The following is a 27,831-nucleotide window of genomic DNA, read 5'->3' as shown; positions in this document are numbered from 1 at the left end:
AGGCTGAAGTTTTTTAAGGTGTTTGCTTTCCTTGATACGGGTGTTTGGAAAACAAAATCTCAAAAGTTGCATAAGGTCTTCAGTGGAATGTTTGCTATGATTTGAAAACAAGGAAGAAGTTAGTTTTCTGCTATTTTGACAGTAATGTTCCAACTGAGCACCTTAGGACAAACAGGTTCCTGCTAACTTTCAGATTAAAAAATGAAGAGAGCTGTTCTCTGAATTACTCTTTTGGAGCAATCACACTTATGGTAACACTGTACAAAAGCTAGGAACAATTTTGAACAAAAAAAAATATTGTAACTTCTCGTAGAGTTTTGCTTTAATTCAGTAGCCTTTTTGGGAATGTGCAGGTGAGAGCTTGACTGTGAAGAGAGGAGGTAAAAAATTATCTTAAAACATCTAAGAGGAGTATGGGTAATTAAAATAAGTCACTTCTGTTAATAGTGCTGTTATCACTCTAGTTTTCAGAAGTTAACAGATTGTAGTCCTGTCACAACTAGTTACCTTTGGTTTTCCTGCCATTTCAGGACTGGTGTGTACAAAAATACTGTTTTGGGTAACTATAATGGAGAGTGACAGTGGACTAACAGGTGAAGCATCACTTAGTGCTTCATGGCGTCAAGTCATTCTCTGCTGCTGTTTATGAGTAAGCACAGAAATCGATTGGCAGAGTGAAGCTTTCAGTTGATCACAGAGTGGTGATTGATGGGTGTGTTTAGGCTCCTGTTTAACCCTGCACAAACTGTGTTTTCGCCCTGGTGCTCGTGTTTTCGTACAGGACTGATTCAGAGATCTATGAGGATGCAGTGGAGCTTCAACAGTTCTTCATTAAAATTCGAGATGAACTGTGTAAAAATGGAGAGATTCTGCTGTCACCTGCTCTCAGCTACACCACCAAGCATCTTCACAATGATGTAGAAAAGGAAAAGAAGGAAAAACTACCCAAAGAAATAGAGGAGGATAAGCTCAAAAGGGAGGAGGAGAAGAGAGGTAGCTACTTCTGTTTTATTAATTTTGAATGTTCCAAATGAAAAGTGTGCCCACACATATAATGTGTTGCTGCAGCTTTGCCAGCTGAAAGAACCTCAATAGTCTGGTTCTCCCCCAGTCTTTTATTTTCAAGTTATGAGAGATTTATTTTATTTTGATCTTTATCAACCTGGCCAGAGGGCTTTTAAGAAAGAGATGTAGGTAGATATTGACCCTATGTGAGCTTTTTAATCAGAATATATTGGGCTACTAGTATTATTTCAAAGATATTAAAAAAGAAAACAATAGCTTTTTACTGTAGCTTTCTGCTGATAATAAACTTAACAATGAATATTCCCATTGACCTTTTAGTCATTTTCTTCTTGACAAATACTGATGGTGTTGTCTATGGTCATGCTTTAACACTGCTAAAGAGCTGAGGTTTGATAAGCCTTCTGTGTTTTGGCTGCTGTGCATGTGATGAGGAATGGGCTTGCACTGTTTTGTAGGGCATGGAGGTCCTTTATTCACAGTTCTTGGCTGTTTCTGTCCATGCTCCATTGTGCAGCATGTTTAAAGGAATAAATAAGCTCTCCAATTGCACCTTTCCACAGACAGGAGCAGAGCTGTTGGCAATTTTGTCCTTGAATCATGTTTCTAACATGATCCATCTTCCCTCACAGATGTCAGCAGCAGTAAAGCTGCTTACTCCAGGCTCCAAGTGATGCACTGACATCCAGAACCTTAGCTAATATAGAAATGTGACATTACTAACATCTATTTTTCCCTTCTTGAATTAAGAAGCTGAAAAGAGTGAAGATTCCTCTGGGTCAGCTGGGCTGTCAAGTTTGCATCGCACCTACAGCCAGGACTGCAGCTTCAAGAACAGCATGTACCACGTGGGGGATTATGTGTATGTGGAGCCTGCAGAGGCCAACCTGCAGCCTCACATCGTCTGCATTGAGAGACTGTGGGAGGATTCAGCTGGTAAGGATGTCCTGTGTACAGGAAAACACCAGGGTGGAACATTATTATTATTTTAAACTTTCGGTTTGATTTTTTTTTTGTCCTTTGTAGATGTTACTTATTTTATTTGCAGAGCTGTTTGAATCAGTGAGTATTTTTTTGTTGTTTTTTTCTAAAGGATGTTGCAAATAGTTCTTGGAACAGCATGGGCTTTTTTTGGTGTTCATTTCTGCCTACCATCAAATTGTAAACCTTGCAGGGATGGGATTCTGAGTGGGATGGACTCCTTGTAATTTAGGTACAGAAGAACACTGTTTTTCTGTGCTGAGAAATCTGAACCAAAGATGGGCACAGGTTTCCTTTGATTTAGAAAAATACTGCATATTTGTAACTGCTTTATATAAATCATTGTTATCCATTTGAGTTTGTAATCATATAATTTGTCACAGCATAAAATGAAAGAAATAGTTCTTAAAAAACTTAAACAGTTACCTGAGATTCTCTAAATAATCAGGTGATTTTTGTGTGGACTTCAGAGCCATTTCAAGGCCTGAAAGTTAAGATCTATAAATAAGAGTGAGTTTCTCCTTTATTTTGCTGAGTCAGGTTTTACTGGAGAAATAACAATTGGCAGACTTTTTAAAAAAACTTGTTTTCCTTTTCTGAAAAGTTGAATATTGCACTGTTTAAAAGCAGATTGCTCTTACTATAAATGACTGCATGGCTATTTGATAAATCAGTCAGTTGCTGATTGTTCTTACTTGGCTCATGGACTAAAAAATGTAATTTTAATTTTTTTTCTTTCTATCTCCCTTTTCTTTTTTTTTTTTTTTGTTGTTGTTGTTGTTTTCTATTTTAAAGGAGAGAAATGGCTCTATGGCTGCTGGTTTTATCGACCAAATGAAACTTTTCATCTTGCAACACGAAAATTCCTGGAGAAAGAAGTTTTTAAAAGTGACTATTACAATAAAGTTCCTGTTAGCAAAATTTTAGGCAAATGTGTGGTCATGTTTGTCAAGGTGAGAGACTGTTCAGATAATTTACAAAACAAGTAATGCTTTCTGCTATTTCCTGTAGAACTGTAGGCACTCTAGCATAGAGACCTTCCAGCAATAGCTAAATAAAATAGGATTTACTGCTGTGGGCTGTCTGGATCTTCCTTTGCTTCCTGAACTCCATGTTTGCCCCAGCTGGTGGAGTTTCCCTCTGCTGTTGATTTCTGTTTATGGTCACCCCTGGGTTGCTGGATGTGTCCTTTTTCCAAGTCACAGCTCAGAAATCTTGTGAAGGTGTTTTCAGGCTGGATTAATGCACTGGATTGATAAATGAATAAAACCTAACTCTTCTCACATGCCAACCTGCACTGAATTAGCTCCTTCTCTAAGGGTGGCATTTCTTGTTATTTTTAGTAAAAGTTGGACATGAAACTGGAAGAGAGCTCAGCAAAAAGGCTTTTCTGACAGAAGCATAGAAAAAACTGAAGCCATGAGAGGGAGTTCACTGTGTGTCTGTGGGGTGTGGGCATTGCTGAAATATTTCATATTTTTCCTTCAATCTGCAGGAATATTTTAAATTGTGCCCTGAAAACTTCAGAGATGAGGATGTCTACGTGTGCGAGTCGCGCTATTCTGCAAAGACAAAGTCTTTCAAAAAGATTAAACTCTGGACTATGCCTGTGAGCTCTGTCAGATTTGTCCCACGAGATGTGCCCCTGCCTGTGGTCAGAGTGGCTTCTGTGTTTGCCAACACAGACAAAGTAGATGAGGAGAAGCACAGTGAAACACTGGAGGACAGTAAGGTGGGAGAAAGTATCCTTCATCTTGAAAAGGTATGCAAGGGGAATGTTGGTTGTATTTCACAGATAGAGAATGACCAGATATTAGCCCTCATGGCTTCTGTTTCACCACATCCAGACACCATTAAATATAAATGAATAGAAAATTTCTGTTATAAATTATATTACAGACATTTGTAAATTAACACAAACAAAATACAAATAGATGTAACAGGAAATAATCAACTGTGTAAATATTTGTTACAAGCCTCTTTCTTGTGATCATGTGATGGGATTGGTTGTGTTTTTCACCACTCCAGAAAACTACACATTAACTGTAAAGCCTGCCCTAAGCCTAAGGAACAAGTAGAACTAAAACTCTAATTTTAGTTCATGGCAGTGCTGAAATGCTTTGTTGTGTGGCATTTCAGTAAAACAGCCAGTAGCTAGGCAGCAGTAAGTAATGCATAATATTCTGTAGTTTGTGACTTGTTAGTGATTGATAACTAAGTAGTTTATTGTCAAAACACTTAAAATTATTTCTGTCCAGCATAGTGGTTGAAATGGTTCATTTATTGTACCTAGAGTAAGAAAACAAATCAATTTAGGAAAACGTATTAAAATCAACTACATTTATTTAGTTTTGTCTGAAATAAATTTAGAGCCATGAAAAAATAAATTACTCATAAAATATCATAAATTACTAAAAAAAAGTGGAAAATCCACTTTGCATTTTCTAACAGAACCTGAGAACACAGTACCCAGCTTTTGTCAGCTTTTGTCAGAACCTGGTGTGTATTAGTGTGTTTGTTCACATCATGACAAAAGATGGAATTAATTCTACTGAGAGAACTAAAACTCACAGGATCTTTTCCTTCCATGCCTTGGTGAGACCTCCTGTGCTTCCTTGGCTTTCTGGAATCCCAGGCTGAAAGATGAAATGAGGCACCATTTGAGTTTTTATTAAAAGTAAGAAATTAAATAGGGCAGAGAGTATGGATTTGTAACCAATACATGGAGTGTTCATATTCTTGTATAAGAGAGTTGAATCATTATATTTTTGTGTCTGTTTGCTTGGCCATATATTCAGTTCTTGCTTCCTAAGCACATTACTGGGCTTTAAACCATCAAAGCTGACAAGGCTTGACTTGGCCAGTTCACTTTGAAACACAAGAACAAAAAAGGGCCTGTAAATTACTATTGTGGCCAGATTAGAGCTTTGTGAAACAGGAAAGCTTGTGACAGACATGAAAGGTATCTTTGGTTTTGCAGCTTTCATTCAGGAGACTTTTACACACACTTCTCTGCTTAGTGCTTACCTATTACTGTTAACAAAAGGATAGAGCAAAGCCTTTTACTGCTACCTGGCATCTCTTTATTTCTGTGCTTGGTTCTGCTCCTTCCTCAAGTTTCTCAATGCTTCTTCTGCAGGACAAAGAAGATGTTCCAGTGGAAATGTCCAATGGGGAGCCTGGTTGCCATTACTTTGAGCAGCTGTGCTACAATGACATGTGGCTGAAGGTTGGGGACTGTGTCTTCATCAAGTCACACGGGCTGGTGCGGCCTCGTGTAGGAAGGTAGGGACAGTTCTTTGTTTGCAGTTCACAGCTGCAAAAATAACTTGGATAAAAGAGAGGCTGGTTGCAAAAAGGTATAGAAAGGGATGGGAGAAAATGTCAGTGAAGTGTTACAAGGTGTTGATAGATTGAGGTGGAAATTTAGCTGCCTGATAAAAACCTGGTCCAGTTGTACAGTTGGAATTGGCTGTTGTGCGTTCATTTTCTCCTGAGGGTCTTTCTGAACACCCATTTTGGAGAAATGGCCTTTCATCTCTGTGCTGGTCTGATTTCTTTGCAGAATTGAGAAGATGTGGGTGCGAGATGGAGCTGCATATTTCTTTGGTCCAATCTTTATACATCCTGAAGAAACTGAACATGAGCCAACGAAAATGTTCTACAAAAAGGAGGTGTTTTTGAGTAACTTGGAGGAGACCTGTCCCATGACTTGCATTTTGGGTAATTATTAACAGCTTCAATCTGATGGACATTTTCTTTCCCTGCACAATCTGAAGTGATTGAAGGCTATGTGTAGGCTTCATTCCAAGTATGTCTTATATTGGAGGAGGGAGGAGATATTATTCAGTGAGTTTCTAATATCCATGCCTGTGGGACCTGTGGTGAGAATTCGCTATAAGGAAGCTTTCTTAAAAAAAGGGAATTACATATATGACAGGAAGTGAACATTGTTTGCAGCCAGAGAACAGAAAACTCCATTATTCTTGTATATGAATGTAATTACTCCAGTACATATTAACAGGAAAGTTGAAAGGAGGAGTAGGAGGTTGAAATTTGATTTGTTGCATAAAATGATGGCTGTGTGCTTTGTTTTGGAGTTACAATGCTGTGATAAATATGGTAACTGGCAGTGATCATGGGGGCTTGTGATTTTGTGGGTTCTGTAGTTCTTAAAAAAAAAATCCAAAAGCTGCACTAAGCTGCTGTAGCATTCTTGTGAGTGGTATAGTTTGCTTGGAATATCAATTGATGTATTTTCTATAGTTGCACCAAATGCCAGGAATCTTCCAGACTTACGAGACAGGCAAAAAAATGGATTTTCCACATTCTTAAAAAAAAGCCTACAAGTGTGGCTGCCTTCTTACCCAGCTCTTTCATTTCTGCAGGAAAGTGTGTCGTTCTGTCATTCAAAGACTTCCTCTCCTGCAGACCAACAGAAATCTCCGAAAACGACGTTTTTCTTTGCGAGAGCCGCTACAACGAAAGCGACAAACAAATGAAGAAATTCAAGGGGTTGAAGAGATTTTCACTGTCTGCAAAAGTTGTAGATGATGAAATATACTATTTTAGGTAAAAATGAGGGGCATGAGGGGATCACCTGAGTGCTCTTCTGGATTGTGGTGGACTGGCAGCTAAGCCCCTACTCAGCCTCTTGGTCACTACCCCATACTGGAATAGGGGAGAGAATCTGAAAGGCAGAGGGAGAAAAACTCCTGGCTTAAAACAGGAGTTAAAGCAGTTGGAAAAGTGAAGCAAGGCTACATGCACAAACAGAGCATGATAAGGAATTAATTCCCTGCTTTTCATCAGCAGGCAGATGTTTAGCTGCTTCCGGGAAAGCAGGGCCTTGGCACATGGAATGGTTACTGGGAAAGACAAAATAACCCTGAATGTACCCTGTCCTGTCCTTCTCCCCATATTTTATGGCTGAGTATAGAATATCACCTTGGTTGGTCTGGCTTAGCTGTCCTGCTTGTCTCCCCTCCCAAATCACTGCCCAGCCCCAGCCTGCGGGGACACATAGTGGGGAAAAGGAAAGGCCTTGATGCTGAACTGTTCAGCACTAATTACAGCAGAATGTGTTATCCACACTAATATCTCACATATCCAAAATTCAGCAAATCCAGCACTTGTGCAGGGAATTAACCCCATCCCAGCCTGACCTAGGACATCCACAGAACTCAAAGGTGTCGTTTCAGATAACCACACTCTTGGGAAGAAGTCCAGATAACATCAGTCTTCTTATGGTCTTATTACCGATGGATGTTTTCTTTTTCTTCCTCTGACTTCAAGAGGTGTAATTTGTTTATCAGATTGGTACATTCTCTTGGATATTGTGAAAATACTTAAGTTCTCATTATGAGTAAGGAAAATCTTTCACTGAGCATTCATATTAATAAAAATATTAAGTTCTAACTTAAGTAAAATGTGAAATCTAAGGAAGCTGTGGTGTTGACTGCTTTCTATTGTAGCAATTAAGTACTTGTATTGAAATCCCTTTCTAACTCATAAAAAAAATCCTTCTTAACAAGTGACTGAAATGAAACACTGACCATAGACACAATTTCTGCTCAGGGTTCTGGAAGGAAGCATAGGCACATCTCAAGTCACCCTTCAGTCAAAAATTGAGAAAAGTTGTTTTTCTCTTCAAAAACAACTTCTTTCTCCTGTAAGGTATGAGTCTGTTCTGAGCTGCTTTTTGTCTTCCTCCTCCATCTTCCAGAAAACCCATAGTTCCTCAGAAAGAGCCATCTCCTCTACTGGAAAAGAAGATTCAGCAGCTGGAAGCAAAATTTGCTGAGTTGGAAGGAGGTGATGAGGACATGGAAGAGATGGGAGAAGAGGAAGGTGATATGAGTGAGACTCCTTCTATGCCCCAGCTTCAGGCCCCCCTAGCCAGTGATTTGGATATAATGCCTTATACTCCTCCACAGGTAAGGACTTTCCTTCAGGAACCCTTAAACCTTTATATTCCACATTGTTTTCCCTCTCCAAATGAAGAAAGTAACGTTTTGTCATATACAAACAAAGGATTTATACTGAAGTTTACAGGTATATGGAGTAGATGACAAAGCAGTATTGGCATGTCAAATATATCTAGGTGATAGTGTTTCATTCCATTAAAATATTTTTAAAGGGAATCCCTTTAAAGTAGGAAAACCCAGGGTACATTTTTCTGTGTTAGTGGTGTTTCTAATAGTGAGGTTTTCTGTGACACTTGTTCAGAAGTATCAGGTCTTTATATAAAATTCAAACAAATTTTCTTACACAAGCTGTGGAATTTGTGTTGCTGAGTGTGGAAGCAGAGTGAGGAACTGCTTTAGCTGGAAATTCAGCTAACCAAAAAACTGGATTAAACCCTGTGTCACCTCACTCCCACATCCAAGCTAATGCCAGTCTTAAAGAGGCAATGGGAATGATCTGCTGGGAACAGGAGGGAGTTTCAGACACTTTTGTGGCCAGCAGTGTGGATTTCTGCTGCATGACATTGAGAGCATGTGACCCCAGGGTAGAAATGTGTTTGAGTGTTGTGAAGGAGTTGCTGAAGTTGAAATCTTCTGCCTGGTTTGAATGTGATGTTTTGATGTGATGTGGGCAGCCACCAAATGCATTTTCCCTTGCAAGGTTGCTCACTGCTCCTGTTTAACATGCTGAATTTTATAAGCAGTTTGAAAATTCTTGAAGAGTGTTTCAATAGAAGTGGAATTTTATCTAACAACTATTAAACCTCAGAACTTTTAAACTTTTTTTTTTCTTCTGCCAACAAAGAAGCTCTTACAACACCTAAGTGTTAGAGGAGGCAGAACAAGTGAATATGTGGCATATTGGACAAGAGCTGTGGTATATTGGCAGATAGGTGGGTGATGCTTTCCTGCTGCAGTTTACTGTGAATTGAGTCAAAGTACTTAAAAAAGAGATGTGCAGCTTCGTTCTTTGCTTCAGCAGTATGGCTGAGAAAAGGCATGAAAGGGGATCCTGGTTGATTTTTGATTTCTTCTTTTAACAAGTCTGAAAGTAAATATGCAGTTATCTGGCTCCAGTGGAAAAGACTGTTCATTTAAAAATGTGTGTGTGGAAGATGGAAAAGAACAGAGAATGCAAGAACCAAATTTGGAATTCTTAAGGTTTCTCCAAGTCCTGTTTGCCCTTCCAAACTGGTGGGGAGGCTTTTACATTAGATTACAATTATCAAAACTGTTGCAAGGGCTATACAGGCTAAAACAGCTGGTGAATTTATAACTGTCTGTTTGCACATGTATTAGGGGCCAAATATTCGGTTCATAGTGCAAACTTCAAGGATGGATTGCAAGTTAATGTAGTGGAGTTTAGCATAACATTCAAATGGGCCTCAGTTCATCTTGCTTAAATTGATAAGCAAGGCTTTTTAAGTATCTTGGTATTACTAAGATGTTTCTAGCTGAGAGGAGAGTGGTGAGCTGCGGGGTCAAAGCAGCAAGTAGAAAGAGTCAGTAACATGGCCAGAATTTCAGGAGAGGAAGGAAACAGTTGAATATATTTTTGTTTCTTTTTTTGCCTCCACCAGGTACTTGGAAACAATGGCACTTTTCAAGATGTGACAGATTTGTAATGTTTGGGGTATGAGCAAGGCTTTCAGAGGATTTTGATGTGATGATACATTTATAGGTCTTATTGGTCAGAGTATGGATGAATTATGGTCTCCTGTGATAAATATAGGCAGAAGGACCTGCAAAAAGAGGCTCCAGCTGTGATGTCTCAGTGCAGAGATTTTAGAATAGGTTAGTTTTTTGGTAGTTAAAAACATCAAGGAGCTCTCACCAGGGCCATCCATAGTAGGAGAAGCAAAGGAGAAGAGTTTTTGTTACTCATCAACAGAAGAGCATGATATGAACCTGTGATGCAGGTAAACAGTGATCAACAAAACTGGGCTTTGGTGTTTCAGGGAGAAATGGCTACTTATGTAATGACAAGTGAACACCGGAGAGAAAGGAAAGTCTGGCAGTCAAAATAACATTTAGAATGTGGAACAAGGGAGAGTAGGGATTGCAAATGCTGAGGAGGAAGTGGGGAAGCATTTTCCTAAAAAGTGCAATGGCAAATAAAATATTTTACACACCTTGTGTTGGCAATGTCTCTGAACAGCTCAACGGATGAAATCTGTGACATGACACAATTCCTTTTGTTCTCTTCTGGCCTTCTCTTTTGTACACTTGTGGTCATAACTGCTTTTTCTCACAGTCCACTCCCAAGTCTGTTAAGGGCAGCACCAAGAAGGAGGGATCAAAAAGGAAGATCAACATGAGTGGGTACATCTTGTTTAGCAGCGAGATGAGAGCTGTGATTAAAGCTCAGCACCCCGACTACTCCTTTGGAGAGCTCAGCAGGCTTGTAGGAACTGAATGGAGAAACTTGGAAGCAACAAAGAAAGCAGAATATGAAGGTAAGTAAAAACTGAGATGCTGAACTCTTTTCTGCCTTTTTTTCTTTCTCAACACTTTCTGTTGTTCAGATGACAGGTTTAATAAAATTTATGTTTGTGTTCTGGATGTACCTTAAAGAGAAGTTCATCTTGAGAGATGACTGAAGAGGAGCAAAATGCATGTTTCAGTTATGTAGAGCACAACTGACAATTTAAATGTCTTTGCCACAAATAACCAAATTAACAAATACCGAGAAAATGGACACAAATTAGAAATAAAGGGGTACACGGAGCTCCTGGGCTAGAAGTCAGTTGGAAAAATATTTTGTTAATGTTTCCTAAAGAAGGACTGAGGGGGACAAGAAGCTCTTGAGAGCTGTAGCAACAGGTAAGAAAGGCTTACAGGGGAGTGGGGAAAAGTACTTAGAGTCCTCAGAGGCTTAGGACTGTACTGTAAATATCACCTATTGTTCAGTACAGTATTCATCAACTCTTCTAATTGATTTTGTCGAGAGATTTCATATCCTGAAGTAAACCTAGGAATACTTCATAATCATGAGATACTTTAGACCTATCTTTTGTCCCTTTCCTCCCTTCTTTTCCTCAATTCCTTCCCTCCTTTCCTTTCTTTGCCTTCTCCTTTTCTTCCCTCCCTCCTTTCCTTCCATTCCTTCTGATAAATAGTTACTGTGTTTTAACTTTTATTTGAGTAAAATAAAATACAGCTGATCTTTAACAGCCAACCCTTACCCAAGCTACATACATGGGCTTAACATCCATAGTTATTTCTCTAGTTCTCTAGCATGTCAACACTATTAACCACTGTATTGATGCAACTTTACTGAAAGAAAATGCTCCTCTGGATAGGAACATTTCAACCCCCTGGAGAGTTATGGCCCAATTCAGTTATAACTTCGAAAATGAGATTTGATAGGTTTTCTGCGCACTCATAACTTAAAGGCAGCTTTGATCTTGAAGCTGGAAGCTTGCATGCTGTCACTGTCCACTGTCAGGCACCTCAGTCCTTCCTGAATTTTCAGCACCTCTTTGCAGCTCTGGAGGGTAGCACAGCACCCTTTGCTCTGTGCAAGTTTGCTTTGCAAATGCTGCAAAGGGAAACGGTAACACTCTTTCTTTGTGAGACTGCTGGGCCTTACTTTGTTCTGTAGTTGTTTCCTTTTACACCCTCCTAGGTGCATGTGTGATCTTTTTATTGGCAGATCTGTCCTTACAGCCTCCTCCTTCAGCAGGAGGATGGCTGGCATGTCACTGCTTCCTTGCTTAGAGCAGCTTGAAGCCCTGCACTTCTGCAGGAAGGCTCTGTTTGTCCACCGTGTTAATGAGTGTCTGTGTGCTTCCATTTTAATCTTCCTTCTCAATTAAAATTTTCCAAAGCTTTTGGGGTTTGAGCTTCAATTTCCCTGGCTTGCTGTCTGTCCTGAACTAGACCTACTTTTACTTGGTTTTGAGGCGTTGGGATGGGGTAACAAAGTGTCCAAACTATGTTTGCTTATCATGTATGAAAGGAGAGAAACTCCACTCCTTCCACCCTGAGGAGTCACAATTATGTGTTCCCTGGTGTGGATGTGAACCAGGGAGCAGGGAGTGGGCATGGTTGGACATCTTAGTGGAAAAAGAAAAAGGGTGCTGCCATTTTCTGGTGAGAGGTAGTTCACATTTTAGATCCATTTTGACCCACTGAAAATTTTGTTTGGTTTATGTGCAGGGTATTAATTTTTTTTAAGCAGTACTTGGGCAGACGAGAGGCTGTGTTGGAAGTGCCTGCATGGCTAAATAGAGTAAAATATAGGAATGCATGGGATTGAGGGAAGGGCCTGTTTTATGGAAAAACTCTGTTCAAAGCAGGAGGTCTCTTTCCTGTCTCTTGAGATGTGTTGGAAAGGTTTGAATGATCTCAGGTCCTGGCCTGTGTGATGTGGGTTTATTACTGAGTATTAGGGTGAACGCTTTAGGCTGAGCTTTCAGATACCCCCTCCAGTTCCCTTTGGCAGTGTTATTCCATTTGTTACTTCTGTGGCAGTCAGGGCATGGATAGGGGCTACATAAAACTTGAGTACTGTCCTACATCAGGTCCTTCTTCAAACCTCAGCACTCTGGAGTCTGATAAAGTTGAACGCTTAACAGTGATTTCTCATTCATCGGAGTGTCTCTTTTGCTTTTGTCTGACCATTTTTTGTTTTTTAGCTGGCCAAAAGTAGGTGAGAGTCAGAACAACTGCTTCATCTTTTCCCGAAGTGCTTGCTGCGCTCTGGAGAGGATTTTCTCATTTTTCTACTTCAGGATCTGCCTTTAAATATCTTGTGTATTTTGTACTCCACTGCATCTGAGTTGCCTATGTTAAATGTAGAAGTTTCTCTGCGTCGTCATCACTGCCTGAAGTTGCAGAAGTGGGAAGAAGGAAGGAAATGAAACTGGTCTTTCAGTGTGTGGAAGTAGTGCTAGAAGCTGCACAAACAGGTTCTAGAGGAGTCAGAAGTGTGATAGATGTTCCTAGAGGAAGTGAGTAACACTGGTAGGATGCATAGCTTAATCTCCGTGATGAACTTCTTCTTAGCTTCGTTTGACAGAGGACCTTGATTGCTGGGTTAGTGGCAGTTTCCATCTTCCACCAACTGCAAGAGAGCTCATTGCCCTGCATTCACTGTTGTTAAAAATTGCTGGAGATGTATCCTACATCCATTTATTCTTCCTTGTTCCTCATTGTGGCAGTCAGACACAACGTTCAGAGTAAACAAAGCAGGGACTTGCATGCCCCCAAGGCACCTGGAGTGGGCATTCAGTATTTTTCCTTTTTTGTTTGCTTGGCTTTTGTTTTTTTTCTTTCTTCTTCCCATGACCCTTTGCCCTTCCCTTAATATAAAATTATCCTCTGGTCAGATTACCCTGCAGTAGATCTTTTGTTCTTGCAGTCACAGTGAGAGACTTGATTGAGATAATGACCAGATTCATCGTACAAAGGACACACATGACCTCCAGTGAGCAGCACAATGTGAGTTAGACATCTTCAGAAAAAAACAATAACTCGTAGGGGACCAAACGGGGAAACGACAGAAAGAGGCAGAGAAAAATATTTTTGGTTTATCAAACTGCTGCTTGTTATCCTCCAAAAGCTGAGGACCAATCTGCACTAGGGAAACTTTACAAATGCTCCCCGATTTTGCCACCACTTTTCAGCTGCATCAGCAGTAAATACACGGGGAGCCCCCAAATGATTGTGCCACCAGCTGGCACTGCTGTCTGCTCTTTGCAGCATTCTTTAGGGCACACCTGGCAGACATGGGGCTTCAGTTCCCACAGCAGCTGGTAGAGGATCCACCCAAGAGCTGCTGGCCTTGGCTGCAGCTGGTCTGGCTGAGCCAGTGGTGTCAAAACAGGGAATGTTTTGCCATGTCCTAGTGCAGACCGAGCCTAGTGCTGGACTGCTGCTTCATGTTGGTAACACTGGTGTTATTATCATCAAATTTGTTCTTTTAATTCTTTTTAATTTTTATTTTATTATTTATTCTGATTTTTTTTGGAAGAGATAAAACTTTGTGGAATTTTTTTTCATGAAAGGTTCTCTAAAAGTCTTAGCTGCAGCCACATGAAATCAAATCATATGCTGTATAAAAAAGATTCATCTGTTCTACTTTATATTTGACTAAACTATGCCAGTGTCTGACTAGTCCTTTTTAAATGAACAGATAATATTTTGAAAGTCTGGGTTACAAAACAGAACTGAAAATCTAAAATACTTTTACAGAGCGGGCAGCTAAAGTTGCTGAGCAGCAGGAGAGAGAGCGAGCAGCACAGCAGCAGAATTCCTCCCCCCGGGCAGGCACTCCTGTCGGGGCTCTTATGGGGGTGGTGCCGCCACCAACACCAATGGGAATGCTCAATCAGCAGTTGACACCCGTTGCAGGTAAAACGTAGGAGCTATGACCATTTTTTCCTCATCCACTTTATCAACCCCCTTCATAACTCTGAACACTCTCTTGGGTCACGTTGGAAGCAAAAGCTCAGACTCTTCAGTCGTTCTTCATGATGAACGTGCCTGGCGCAGCGGTGTCCAGTGTTACTTGCTCCAGTGGAGAGTAGGCTGTGGAGAGTGCAGGGAAGCAGGCTCCTCGTGCAGTGCTCCTGTTCTGGTAGTGTGCAGTCATGTTGATTCACTCTGCCCTGCAGAGCTCACCTTTAACCCTGCTGTGGCAGCAGGGCAGCAGCTGAGTAGTCTTCTAGTGCATGCAGCATCGTGGCAGTGGTAAAGCAGGAGGGAAGTTGTTGGGGATTTAATTGTCAGGGAGGTGAGAGTCCAACAGAGTCTAACCCAGATTTTAAATCCAAGCAAAAGTTTTGTAGAACTGCCTCTTAGGCACTGGTAAGCAGAGCAGACCAGGATCTAGAGCCATTGCAGAAACAAAGACAAAATGACAACATTGCTGGTTTTATCAGGTTATTTTTCAGAATAGAACTGAGCTTGGAGAACTCTTCCACGAGGTCCCTGTTGCTGGGTGTTGAGCTCGTTACCAGTTGTAATCCGGCTTGATTTCATAGGGAGTATGCTCGGAGTAAGTATTTTCAGGATCAGATCTGAAGACAATGTAGTCCACTGAAGACTCTTGTATGGAAATCAGCCATACATGGGTGAGGTGATTAATTAGGTGTGACCTGATAGGTTGTTTTCTTTCCCCAGTTTCTAATTAAAATAAGAATTAAATTGCTTCAGTCGAGGTCAAAATAGTATTGAGTGCATAAAAATTTGGAGGATTTTTGGTTTGAGTTTCAGGGTCTTTTTAAACTTTCCCTTAAGACATTTCAATTATTCAATTTTTTCTTTTGTCATTTTTCTTTTTCTTTCTCATCTCACAGGCTGTGGCCTTATTTCGAGCTGACAGCCTGAAGCGTTTTCATCTCTAGATTCCCTTTCAGTAAATAGGCTGCATGGCTGTTTAACTGAAGGCACATTCCTTAGTTGGTTCATGATCTCCAGGTTACAAAGCATTTGTTTACACTGAGTTGCATTTTTCTTTTGGCTTTTTCATTCTGTTCATGATAATTTCCCTCTGAACTGTTTGCAGTTGGTGTATGTTTGTGTGTGTGTGTGTGTACACTTATCTGTGCATATATTTAAAAAAAGGAGAAGAAAAAAAAAGAGTTTCCCAGTGCTGATCTCTTTTGTAAATAATTTACTTCAATCTAGAATATGAAGAAATATCATCCTCTTGTGGCTGTGTTTTCTTACTTTGGTTCTTGGATTTTTTGGCACTGAGTCACTTTTCCAATTTTTGGAGGCAGGTGTTGATGAGCAGTAATACTTGCTGTTACACTTCCTTAAAACTTCCCCAAAAATGTGCATTCTGCCAACTACACATGCTACCTTATTTCCTGTGGCAGCAAACCTTTCAGACCATTGACTTATTCAAGTGGATCAACACTCAAGGCTCTTCCTTTGGCTTTGGGAAATATTTTCTTAAAATAGATGATGGAGCAGATCCTTTTAAACTCTTTTGTGATCCATTTGAAAAACACTGTCTTTCATCTTTTGGTTTTCACAAGACCTACCTGGAAGTATCTTGTTCTGTTTGGACCTCTTTCATATCCTCCTCTATCCTTGGATTGATTGCTTTTCTCTAGTTCAGAGAGCTTTTCCATCACAGAACTTCTTTATGGCCCACAGGGCCAGGAAATCTGTAAGCCATCTGAGATGTTTCTCTTAGTGTGCAGCACTTTAGTGTCTTCTACATTTAGTTATTGCAAAAGTTTACTCAATCTTATGTTGATATAATAAAACACAGGAGAATAAGTAATTTCAAAGACATCTTAAATCACAGCTGTGGGAGCTGGAAATAGTTTGGCCATGTTTGCTGGTTTAATATAAAAGTTTGCAATTCATACGTGGGGTAAGAAAATGACTGCTCTTACTTGAACAAGCTACAAGAACTGATTTCTGATGGAGATTTGATGGCACCTTTTTATTAGCCAGTTGTTGAGTATTTTAGTTGGAAGTGTAGAACTTAGCTTCCATGACTGATAAATATGGGGTTGATTCCTTGGAGAGTTTTTTGTTTGTTTTAAAGCTTCAGAACTGCATTAACTGCACTGAAGATGTGTGAGCAGCTCAGGGTGCCCTGAAGTACCAGCAGTAGCTGCAGTGTGGAAGCTCTTTATGCCAAGAGCTTCTTCTTTTCCTTTCTCCATTGGAAATATGGATTTCCCTGTAATAAAGAGGTACAGATAAGATTCCAGATATTTGAAGTAGGTACCCACAGCATATTTCACGTGTCATTCTAGGTGCCCTGTGGAAAATGAAGGCTCGAGGGAGATTAATTCTTTATTTTCTTGGTGTTTTCTCCATGTAAAGCTTTTGGGATAAGAGGTTTCTCACTTCTGTAACATCCTGGGGAAGGTTTAGCTTTTATTTTGGAGCTGCTCCTCCTGTTAATACCCTGAGCTTGTGACAGATTTGTTCTCAGTCAGAACTGATGGGAGTTTTTGGCCAGTCTCATTCCAGAAATCAGTTTTGAAAGTTTCTTTTATGAGTTACAGGGAGTGTGGCAAAGGCTCTGTGGTTTCTTGGAGTAGAATATAGAAGTCCCAGCAAATCTACATTTCTAACTTACTTCATTTCTCTAGACCTGCTTCTGTCCTCTGTCATCTTTTCATTGTCTTTCCAACCCCTTTCCTTGCTTACCTGGCAATGCATCCATTTAAATTAAACATTCCAGCACCTAACAAGCATAGTGCAGTGATACTGGGTAGGTTCACTACATGGACAGCAGACAATCTGAGCCAAAGCCAGAGAAAGCTCTCAATTTTCTTCCCTCACATGCAGAAAACTAAATTTTCAAGCAGCAGCACAATACAGATATTTGCAGTGTCACTGATTTTCCTCTAAAGATACTTTGCAGACATGGACAGTGAAATTCTGTGAGGGACTGCAGGTGCTCCTTTTAAGTCCTTTCACTTCAGTCTAATGCCATGAATGTGAGTTACTGCAGCCCAGCACTTTAAACCCAAGTTTAAAATTTGTTTTACTGCCTTAATTCATACTGGAGATGGTTTAATAAAAATCACCCATCACTGACTGCCATTAGTTTCAAGTATGTGAATGTTGTAGGGCTTTTGTGCATCAGTTTTGCATGTGTACTGCAGGAAAATGTCTGGGGTTTTATTTGTGTGGCCTCTGAACTAGCCCAAAGAGCAGGGCTGTCCGTGGGGCTGGCCAGTCAGTGTTGTGTTTGTAATCTGTATGCAGATGGCAGAGCTTTAAGCTGTATTAAAACTGCTTGCATTAGTAACATTTAATTGTGGCTGAATTTATTCCTTGTGTTAACATATGTGAGTATTCAACATTTATTGCCCTGTGAGAAACATACAAATACACTAAATACTAATTCATCAAAAGTACAGTGTTTCATATTTACAGCTTTTATTTTTTAGTTTTTTTTTTTTTTTTTGCAAGATACTAATTGTAGTATTGTCTTGCTGTACTAAAGGTGCTTTTTTGTGCGTGTGTGTGGATAGTGCATGTCTGTGCATATTGTGTAGACCATATTGCATGTTATTGATGCATGTTTGAAATTTGTTGTGTCCTTCAAGGCATGATAAGTGGCTATCCACCGGTGCTGCCACCTTTGCAGGGCCCAGTTGATGGCATTGTTAGCATGGGCAGCATGCAGCCACTTCACCCAGGGGTGCCACCACCCCACCAACTCCCGCCAGGTATGCCAGGCATCCCAGGCATCCCACCACCTGGTAAGAGCCTCATCCTCATTCCCCCTTGATTTCATTGTCATGTTCTTGGGTTAACCCATTCTTACAGGAGTTCTCTGCAGCTTGTTCTGCTCGTGCCTTTGGTTTGTCAGCACTGCTGAATATGAGGGGTGTGCAGAACACTGGCACAACTGCATGTTCCCTGAGCCCTCAGGATAAGGGTGCTGGAGAAATGTGGTGCTGCTCCAGCAGGAGTTTTATTCCAGCCAAAATAACTTTGACTGTACTTGAGTTTATCAGAAGTGTGAAAAGCTGAAATCAGCCTGTTCCTGTCTTTATGTCATTTGAACAGCATCTCTGCACTCATCCTTAATTCTTATTTGAAGTGGACTTATAAATCAAATTTATTGTTCTCATTCCTTACCAGAGTCTTTTTCAGTGTGTTTATGTCAGACTGCACTGAATTGAACCTGGTCATGTAAGACTCCTTGGCCACTGGGGCAGTAAAATAGTGTTCAGATTCAAGCTTGCTGATAGAACAGTGACTGGAAACATGTAAGGTCAAGATGAATTCAGTATTCTCTGTGGCCAAATTTTGAATTGATTTTTGAGAGCATTTCTGCTGCATTTGCTGTAATTTTGCCATGCTTTGATGAAAAGCGAGGCTTAAATGAAACAAATGTTTTCCCAATGTTAATGCCATTAACATGTCCCAGGTAAGGGGAAAACCATTCATCTGTCCTCTGATTCTGTTTCCTGGTGGTTCATTTTATACCTCTGATAACTCACGTACCTGTGAAAAAGATGTGCCATCCCTCTGTTCAGCAGTAAACAAGCTGTGGACAAAATGGTCTCATTTGCCTCCCCCTACCCCCTTGCAACTGTGTTTATCAGAAGCTCTGTTAAGAGTTTAATCTGTACGTGAATCATTTGAGTTGGGGAGTTTTTGTTTGCTTGCCTGGTGTTTCTGACACCCATCAGCATTACACTGCAGCTTGGCTGGGGTGCACGATTCCCTGCCATGGCACCTAGAGGGAGCAGGACAGCAGTGCAGTGACACTGAGCACACATCAGCCAAACGTGTGGGAGCTGAATCCAGGACAGTGCATCCCTCTGAAGGGCTGTTCCCACTGCGCTGGGCTGGATGGTTTAAATCTGGCAGGATGGATTAGCAAAGAAACAATGTCTTGAGGAGGAGTGGAGTGCTGTGCTGGGCACGGCCTTCTAAGGGTGAAGCTGTGCTCTGATGCTGGGAAGGGAAGGGTCCCCTCCTCCAGACCCCTTCCCTCTGGACTAAAAATAATTCCACAGTTTGTGTTACCAATGTTTTTCCCATCTTCTGACATGGTGTTGATACAGACACATTTAAAATGGGAGCTGTGATCAAATGGAAAGTGCATTTGGAAAACACTTTAGTGAGTGAAAGCCAGTGGCACATCCTTTGATCACTGGTACAGAAATCATGCATTTAATTAATGTAAATTAAACTCTCAGGAAGAGCACAGTTAGTCTGCAGCTTGAATGAACACAAGAAGTGGCACAAACAGAAAGAAAAGCAGCAGCACACATAACTTTCATTTTTTTCAGACCAGAGCATCTGTATGTAAAATGTCAGGACCTGCATGACTCTAATTGAGATCTATACATTTTTGTAAGACTGACACAGTTGTGCTGCACTCTGTGCAGTAGGGAGGAGTCCCAGTATGCTGAAAAACAGCTTTTATTTTTTTGATATTGATTTCAAATATTCATTGTTCTGTATTTAAGGCTGTTGAAGCTTAGCCTGCAAGTTACATTTTTGTATCAGAGAGATCTAACAGAATTTGTGCAAAGGCTTGAATTTCATCCTGCTGTGAACATATTTTACAAAACTGAACACAAGGAAATGTAAAGTGTTGCTAAAGCAGATCAGCATTTCCTTTCTTAAAGAGAAGGACTTCAGGAAGATCCTGTCAAGCCAAAGGTGTGTGTTACAAATGAAAAGATGCAGTCAGGCAACTCCAAGTAACATGAAAAAAACTTGAAAAGCAAAATTTATTCACTTTGCATTTCTCTAATTAAAATAATTCAACAGACCGCTTATCAGTGTTTGGTAGTTGTCACGCTGGCTTTTTTTTTCATTCAGAAACTTGTAAAGTTTTTTATTGGGGGTGAGGGGAATATTTGAATGTTGTACATCTGCTTAAAGTAACTGTGAGCAGTGCTATGAAAGTATAAATTCTTACTGTAGAAGACCAAAGAGTATTTGTCACTGCTCTGAAGTAAGACTAATTATTTTATATTTTGGAATATAGGTGTTATAGGCCAAAATGTGTCCCCCATGGTAGGCACTCCAGCACCAGGAGCAAGTCCTTTTGGTCAGCAGGTGAGTAATTTTTGCATTATTTATGAGGCTCTAAGGCTCAGAATCAGCATTTGAGCAGAATCCCAGTTCAGATATGTAGGGATGCACATAGGCTTTCCCAGGGAGAACAGAAATGAAAAGTTCTGATGTGTTTAGAACCAGCTAATATCTCACTCTCAGAGAGTTATGTCTGTATTTGATGGGTGAATTGTTACACTCAGGAGGTTTGTCCAGTGAGGTAACTTCAGTATAAACAAGGCAGTGTTTTGTCTTAGTTTTCTACTAAACAGAGTAATTTCAGCATACTGTGGAACTGCTGTTAATTTAGGTATTGGGTGCTTTATGACACAGAGGGGACACTGCACATCTTATCAGCTGTTGATGAGTAGGTAAAAAATATTCCTGTTTCACAAACTGATGAAGCAGATGGTCATTGGCAGTTCAGAATTTGTGAGTTTAGGTAACTGTGATGATCCAATGTTTCTTCTCAGTGATAAATGCAGATTAACTATTGAGAACATTTCCAATTTATATTTTACATTATATAGAGAAATGTGGTTTTGGCTTGAGGGTGTAAAGAAAGGGAGGGAGAGTGGCTCCGCCCAGGCAGATAGTTGTAGGATGGGGGAAGTGGTTTTAAACTAAAGGAGGAGAGGTTTAGGTTATTTATTCAGAGGCACTGACAAGAATGCCCAGAGAAGCTGTGGCTGCTCTGGCCCTGGAGTTGTTCAGGGCCAGCTTGGATGGGGCTTGGAGTGACCTGGTCTAGTGGAAGGTGTCTGCAGATGGCAGGGGGTTGGAATAGATGAGCTTTAAGGCCCCTTTGAACCCAAACCATTCTGTGACTCTGTGAGTACCAGAAGTTAAGTGGTAAAGTGTTGATGTCATGACATTGAGTTATTCCAGACCATGGGATGGCTGTGCTAAGAGTTCTCAGTACCGCTGGTTAATCACAGTGGTAGGAATTCTGTGTGACTGGGAATTTTCCTACCTGAGATTTTTGCCTGACAGTGATTCTATGGAAATAACCCAGTTGTCCAAGGATCCATATCAGTTTGGATTAGATGTTTTAGAGTTAAATTTTGCATTTCACAGACCACAGTATTTCAGGTGAAATTGGAGAAAACATGAAATAACAAGGAGATAAAAGGTGTACAGTAATTTCACGACCATAAGGCACACTGGACTATAAGGCGCAATTCGCAACTTTGTAGATCAGATAAGGCGCACTGGACAATAAGGTGCACGAGGCTCCGCCCCCAGCTCCCCCATGCAGTTGCTGGCTGAGGCCCCGCCTCAACCCGGCAGACATTGGCCCCCAGGCCCGCCTCCACCCGGCTGCCACGGGACTACCGGCTCCCCCCATGGCTCACACTTCCGGGGTGGCAAATGTCGCAACTTTGTACATCAGATAAGGCACACTGGACTATAAGGCGCGCTTCTGGGTTCGGGGGAAAATTTTAGTCAAAAGGGTGCGCCTTATAGTTGTGAAATTATTGTACATTAAGGTTAGAAGAGATAAACCAGAGTATATTTGCATAAATCAGAAATAAGAACAATATCTGTTGAGTATGAATGGTTTGCACTTCCTCTCTCTGTGCATCTCCCAGCCAAAGTGGGCGTCTCCAGGGAAATTTTCTCAGGCTTTTGCACATAACCTCAGTGTAAACTCCATTGCTTGAGGATGCCTTGGGGCTGGGGTGTTCCCTGCTGTCCCCTGTGTGAGCTGTGGGATGTGACCTGTGGCTGGCTTTGTGTTTCAGATGGGGATCCTGGGCCCGCCGGGCCAGCAGGCGCCCCCGCCGTACCCCGGGCAGAGCCCTGCCAGCCAGCCCGTCATGCAGCAGCCCAGCACCCCCATGTTTGTCTCCCCTCCACCAAAGACACAGAGGCTCCTCCATTCTGAAGCCTACCTGAAGTACATCGAGGGGCTCAGTGCTGAGTCAAACAGTATCAGCAAGTGGGACCAGACCCTTGCAGGTAAGGCTTTGGGTTCCTCATAACCCATTGGTTTTGATTTAATAGAAAATGCAAAATAAATCTGCTGTTTGCTTTTTAAAATGTATACATGCAATTGATTCCTGAAGGTAGATCAACAGACTGAGAATATATATGTTATCCACAGGTGAATTCCACCAGTGTTGTATAGAACTAAGAATCAATGGTATGGGCTTAAATACTAAGAGCAAAAGTAGAGTATCTGTTGGATCCCAGAAACCTGGGGTTTTTGGGCTTTCTGTGTTTTCTGGCACTGACCCCATGAAGAACACTGCTTTTGGTCTGAGGCCTTGGAGAAGGCTTCTGAGTTTGAGTGATGAAGTTGAAATCATGGGTGTGTAGTTAAATAGAAGTGTGTGCTTTCACATGGTAAAGGGTTTTAAATTTGAGGTTTTTATAGTATAGTAATGGGTAAGGGACAAGATGGAGGATTTTGGGGTTGTGTCTTTTTTGGTGTTCATCTTACTTCTTCATGGGATTCAGGCAGTAGTTTCTGGTTGGTCAGTGAGTGTCACACTGAGGGTCATGGGAATTTGGTTATTAGGGTAAAAGTATAAACAATATAGGTGTTAATTCTCTGTTGGACTGTTTAGCTTTAAGAGATCTTGTTGCAATTTTCCTCACTTCCAGCAGGTAGCTGGAAGTGCTGCTGAATGCTCTGTACTTTTTGATAAGATTTAATAAACAACCAAGCCCAAACACGAGAAAATCCATTTCCTTCATGTGTTTGTTAATCCTGGTTCTGAGTGAAGGCAGAAGAGACAAACCACCAATGAAGTGGTGCAAACTCCCACCCCTGCTACAAGTATCTTACGTTGTAGAGTTCTGGGTTCATTTTTGTAGGATAAAGCAGTCGATAACTGTGTGTTTTTTGGTTTTGCAGCGCGGAGGCGAGACGTGCACTTGTCCAAGGAGCAGGAGAGCCGGCTGCCCTCGCACTGGCTGAAGAGCAAAGGGGCTCACACCACCATGGCTGACGCGCTGTGGCGCCTGCGGGACCTGATGCTGCGGGACACGCTCAACATCCGCCAGGCCTACAACCTGGAGAACGTGTAGGCACTGCACAGCCGGCCCAGCGGCTCTGGGACAGTAGCTGGTTTAGTTACTCGGTGGGAAGAGAGAACCAACAATAATTTGTATTGCATTTTACTGTACATTGCAAGACCATTTTTATATAAGGACACTTTTAATAAGCATATTTCACTTTTTGTTATATTAAGTTGACTTTATCAAATACACAGATTTTTTGCATATGTTTCCTTTGTTTGAACGGCGATTTCATAATTGGTTGAGTGTAGTCAAGGATTCATCTTTCTTATACTTTATTGCTGAGAATCTGATGCCATTGTTTTTATATTAAAAAAAAAAAAAAAGGAAAACAAAGTATTTACAGATTGATACAGTGGAATGTGAATTAGTCATAGTTTACATCCTATAAGAATGTGTGTACCTGTGCTTGTGTGTGTGCTGGCCACTCGGGTGTGAACAGGGAGATCTCTTATGTGAAGCTAAAGGTAAGATGTGCTTTGGCACTAAGGAAATTTGGCATTCCAAGTCAACACTGAGGTGGCTGAGTGGGCACAGCAGCCCTGGAAGTGCTGGTGTGGACGGGACAAGGGTGTCTTGACTGCTCATGTTGTCCAGTCCTGTCCAGTTATTTAACTGTGTAGCCAAGGCCATTGTGATCCTAAATCAGTAACACAGTCCCTGTGCTGGCAGGCCCTTAGAGGGGAAATGTTTCATCTGCCATGCCCAGTGCTGGGGGTTCTGTGATGTCCCCAGCACCCAGAGTGGGGCAGGGAAGCTCCTTCTGTGCTGGGAGAAGCTCGCAGAACTCGGAACCAGCCCAGGACTTGGAAGGTAAGTTAGGGGAGAAAAGTGGACTTGTTCTGTTAGTGAAGTAATGTGATTTTTTTTGTTTTTTAATTCACACATACTCTGTTCATGATTGGGCATTGTAAGACATTTTTGTATGCTTTCTTTAAGTATATTCATTAACCTTAGTGAAAGTTTTGCAATGCAAATTTGAGTGAAATTTGATGCTTAAATTAACTTGAAAGTCAAATACTACTGTATGGTATGGTATGTGTAAGGTCAGCATACCCAGTACATTGGAGAAACAGAGTACTTGCATTGCAGCCTTCAAAGGGTTTGAGTTTGTTTTGGTTTTTTTCTATCTAAGTAAAGTAGATATTGACTCCTCTTGCCAAATTTCAAGGTTGTGGCTGCCTTCTGCTAAAGACTTACCTGTCCTCATAAATAACCAACATTTTGGACTACAAAGTTATTTGTTTAAAGGTAAATCCTTTCATTTATTTAATTTTGGAAAAAGAATTAATACTTTTGGGTTGCTTTAAGTTACTGGGAAAGCTCTATGAATTTGGGAAGTCAGCAGGAATGTGGGCACTGCAACTCACCCCAAATGAACTAATTTACTGATACACTTCATATGTGCTAGAGATGTTCATCATGTGGAAATGAGTTCTAAAGTCTGTTAGTACAGAACATTTTCATTTCAGTATATTTAGCAGAAGGTTAAATTAAATATTATCCTTCAAATACTGGATATCTTGGGGTTTGTTTTGCTTATGTAATTAATACTCATGAGGGAAGTGACACTTGCAAGTATAAACTGTGATTTAATTTTACTGGCCAATTCCTCTCCCTCTCCTAATGCAATCCTCCAGTCATTGCACAGAATTCCCCAGGTAATTACAAATAGGCACTTAAAGACAGCTTAGGTTAGATGTGCAATGGATGTGAAGGAAATGGAACAAAACAACAGAGGGAAAGGACAGTTTTGAACTCTACAAGTAGCACACCCATGGTACGAAAGAAGAAAATTCTTTACTGGCCTTTGTAAATTACCAATTTTATTTAATAAAGTAGGAATTGAATAGTCTTAGACCACCCTTGTACAATGTGTTTCAGTTACCATAGGTTTTGCAGTTTTTAGCCACAAAGATGGGATGTTGAAGTGAATCAGGCAGCAAAATCCTAGTTTTTGAGCATTTGGAACTATCATGGATTGTACTAATACACCACCAGATTCTCCTACTTCTCAGCATTAACAAAAATTACACCAAAGAACCTGGGATGAATTTTAATTAAATTATTGTTTTATTTATTTTCTTTTGAGGACTGGATGGGACTCCCTTTGGAGCCTGTATAACTCAGATGTTTAATTTATCTGAAGGTCAGTGATGTGCAGCACTGGCTCTCTCCTGCTAAGCAGCTGAATCCCTCCTTTTCACTGCTCTTTCTGGCCCAGGAGCAAGAGATTGGAAGTGCAAACAAAACCTGGCTCCTCCCTCAAGGCAGTGCAGAGCACTACCACTAAGCCACTGGGCTGGCCCTGATCAATTATTTTAAGCCTTATTTATTTCAAAATCGTTTCTCTCTATACTGGAGGCATTTCAGTCGATTGCAGTGAAATTTAGGATATAATGGCTACAGTCTAGAATTCAAAACCAGCAAAAGAAACTTTTCTCACTCTGGTTTGGAAAAAAAAAAAAGACATGTCTGTCTGTCTCTTTTTCTCTCTTTGTGGGTGTTTGAGCCCCTCATCTGTTTTTCACTGCCGTTCATTGTACTGGCATAAACAAAACTTTCATATTAAAATAAAAGGATGTGTGGGCAATGGTTGGCTTCTGTGAGAGTGGAAAATAGATAAAACTAGGACAGGTATTTTCATAAACTAGTTGGAGACAACTAAGAATTATTTGTTCTCTTCCTCAGTCCTTCCCTTCCATGAGAAAATTTACTGTTCGTGTAAAAATTCAAAACGTTGATGTTGGTGACTTTTTTTCAGCATATGTTTTTGTACCTGGTTTATCCATGCTTAGCTTTTCATTAGATCTTGTACTCCTGAAGGCTGAGCTGCTAACCAGGTTTATAACATGTATGTACCATCACTTTGTTTACCTGAGTCTTTTTAATTTGAATAAAAATAGTTTGCAAAGTGTTTTGGATTAACCAGGTGTGAGTGTTCCATTAAGACTTCTATTATGATTTTATTTCAAGTAATTCTGGCTGTTGCTGATCCAGATGTTCTCAAGTCCTTGCTACATATGTGCTTGTGTGTGGATAAAATATAATTTTTCTATTGTTCTGTGTATTTTGAGATGTGCCTGTAGGTGGTAAGAACAGTGGTGTTGAAAATTGAGCCATAAACGAGCGTGAACAGCGAAACCTTGAAAAATCTGTGAAGCATTGGGAACCAGCTGAGTGGAGGTGGTAAGATTCAGTCAGTCCCAGATGCCCCTTAGTAATAAACAGCAAACCTTAATTTCATATGGAAGCTAATGTGGTTCAGGGCTGTTTTCCATGTAGCTGTTTAATAGAGAAAATTAGATGAGTAACATGGAAAAAGCATCTTTAGCACAATTAAATGAGAACCAAGGATAGAAATTTTCTGTACAAACTGCAAGAAAAATTAAATGATAGGAACCTCTCAAGGTGCCTGGCATAAAATTTACAGAGAGCTATTTAAATAGTCAGAACAGAGCATTATTTAATTAGCACACATCCATGTTTTCAGCCTGGGGGATAAATGCTGCCTTTCACACAGGCTGCCAGCTTCACAACACTTCTACCCTTCTGTTGCAGTTGCGCAGTGAAAACTGATCATCCTTCAGATCTTATTTAGTCAGTCTGAGATACTAAAGATCAATCACAAAATTGCTGAATCCCCTGCTGAATTCTCTGCAGAAGGAAGTGATGTGCTCAGCCCTGGAGCTGGCAGGGGTTTGGCAGGGCTAGAAGTGGAAGTTGTGACCCTGGCTCACTCCTGGAACAGCCACATGGTGTTCCCTGAGTGCTGAGCCAAAGGAGAGCTCTTGCTTCCTCCCTGTTCCCTTTGCCACAGCAGATGGATGGGGGAGCTGGAGGATGGGAGGGAGACAGGGATATGAGACTCAGAGAGTACTGGGGAAGGCAAAGAGCACAGAATTAGGAGTCAGCAGGAACAAAACTGCAAAGCCAAATGAAGGCTTTGGTTGTTGAAAATGGGCTGTAATTTAAAACTGATACTAAATCCCCAAGTGGATGAGATGGAATTCTGGAATGGGAGGTTGCAGCTATTCTGATTTCCAGCACTAGTGAGAGACTGGCAAAATGTAAAAATGCCAAAGGGTCAGCAGTAGCAAACACACTGAGAATTGGAGACTGCAGTTCAGATTTCTAAATGTCAGGCTTCGTATTCTGTCATAAAGGATCTGTGTTGCCTGAAATAGGATGATGCCAGCTCAGAGGATTTTTATTCCTGCAGTGGTCACCAAGATCAGTGACACAAAACTCCCTGACACCAGACAGCTTGTGAGTGACTGCAGCCTCTCTCCCTTTGTGTTTGCCTGGCTGGAGACATCCCAGA

General features: G+C 40.8%; 1 protein-coding gene across 19 annotated transcripts in view; it reads left to right on the top strand.

Annotated features, from left to right (window-relative positions):
* Positions 1 to 26,435, top strand: part of PBRM1 (polybromo 1) — a 55,972-nt gene extending 29,537 nt beyond the window's left edge. For 9 of the 19 annotated variants that reach the window (XM_033071761.1, XM_033071768.1, XM_033071760.1 and 6 more), the window contains 13 exons: positions 782 to 993; positions 1,774 to 1,959; positions 2,800 to 2,957; positions 3,500 to 3,766; positions 5,144 to 5,289; positions 5,570 to 5,727; positions 6,393 to 6,576; positions 7,730 to 7,940; positions 10,225 to 10,426; positions 14,169 to 14,327; positions 20,413 to 20,483; positions 22,226 to 22,442; positions 23,344 to 26,435. In XM_033071761.1, the coding sequence (XP_032927652.1) occupies positions 782 to 993; positions 1,774 to 1,959; positions 2,800 to 2,957; positions 3,500 to 3,766; positions 5,144 to 5,289; positions 5,570 to 5,727; positions 6,393 to 6,576; positions 7,730 to 7,940; positions 10,225 to 10,426; positions 14,169 to 14,327; positions 20,413 to 20,483; positions 22,226 to 22,442; positions 23,344 to 23,516 (2,344 nt within the window). In that variant the 3' untranslated portion in view covers positions 23,517 to 26,435. Of the gene's footprint in view, positions 1 to 781; positions 994 to 1,773; positions 1,960 to 2,799; positions 2,958 to 3,499; positions 3,767 to 5,143; positions 5,290 to 5,569; positions 5,728 to 6,392; positions 6,577 to 7,729; positions 7,941 to 10,224; positions 10,427 to 14,168; positions 14,328 to 14,857; positions 15,186 to 18,004; positions 18,161 to 20,412; positions 20,484 to 22,225; positions 22,443 to 23,343 lie in introns of those variants that run through there. The other 10 variants (XM_033071771.1, XM_033071774.1, XM_033071770.1 and 7 more) reach the window with 5 other exon arrangements.
* The last annotated feature ends 1,396 nt before the right edge of the window (positions 26,436 to 27,831 follow it).

This window comes from Catharus ustulatus, chromosome 13 (genome assembly GCF_009819885.2).
Source record: "Catharus ustulatus isolate bCatUst1 chromosome 13, bCatUst1.pri.v2, whole genome shotgun sequence".
Classification (NCBI taxonomy): Eukaryota; Metazoa; Chordata; class Aves; order Passeriformes; family Turdidae; genus Catharus; species Catharus ustulatus.
This window is presented reverse-complemented; position numbering and strand designations above follow the sequence as displayed.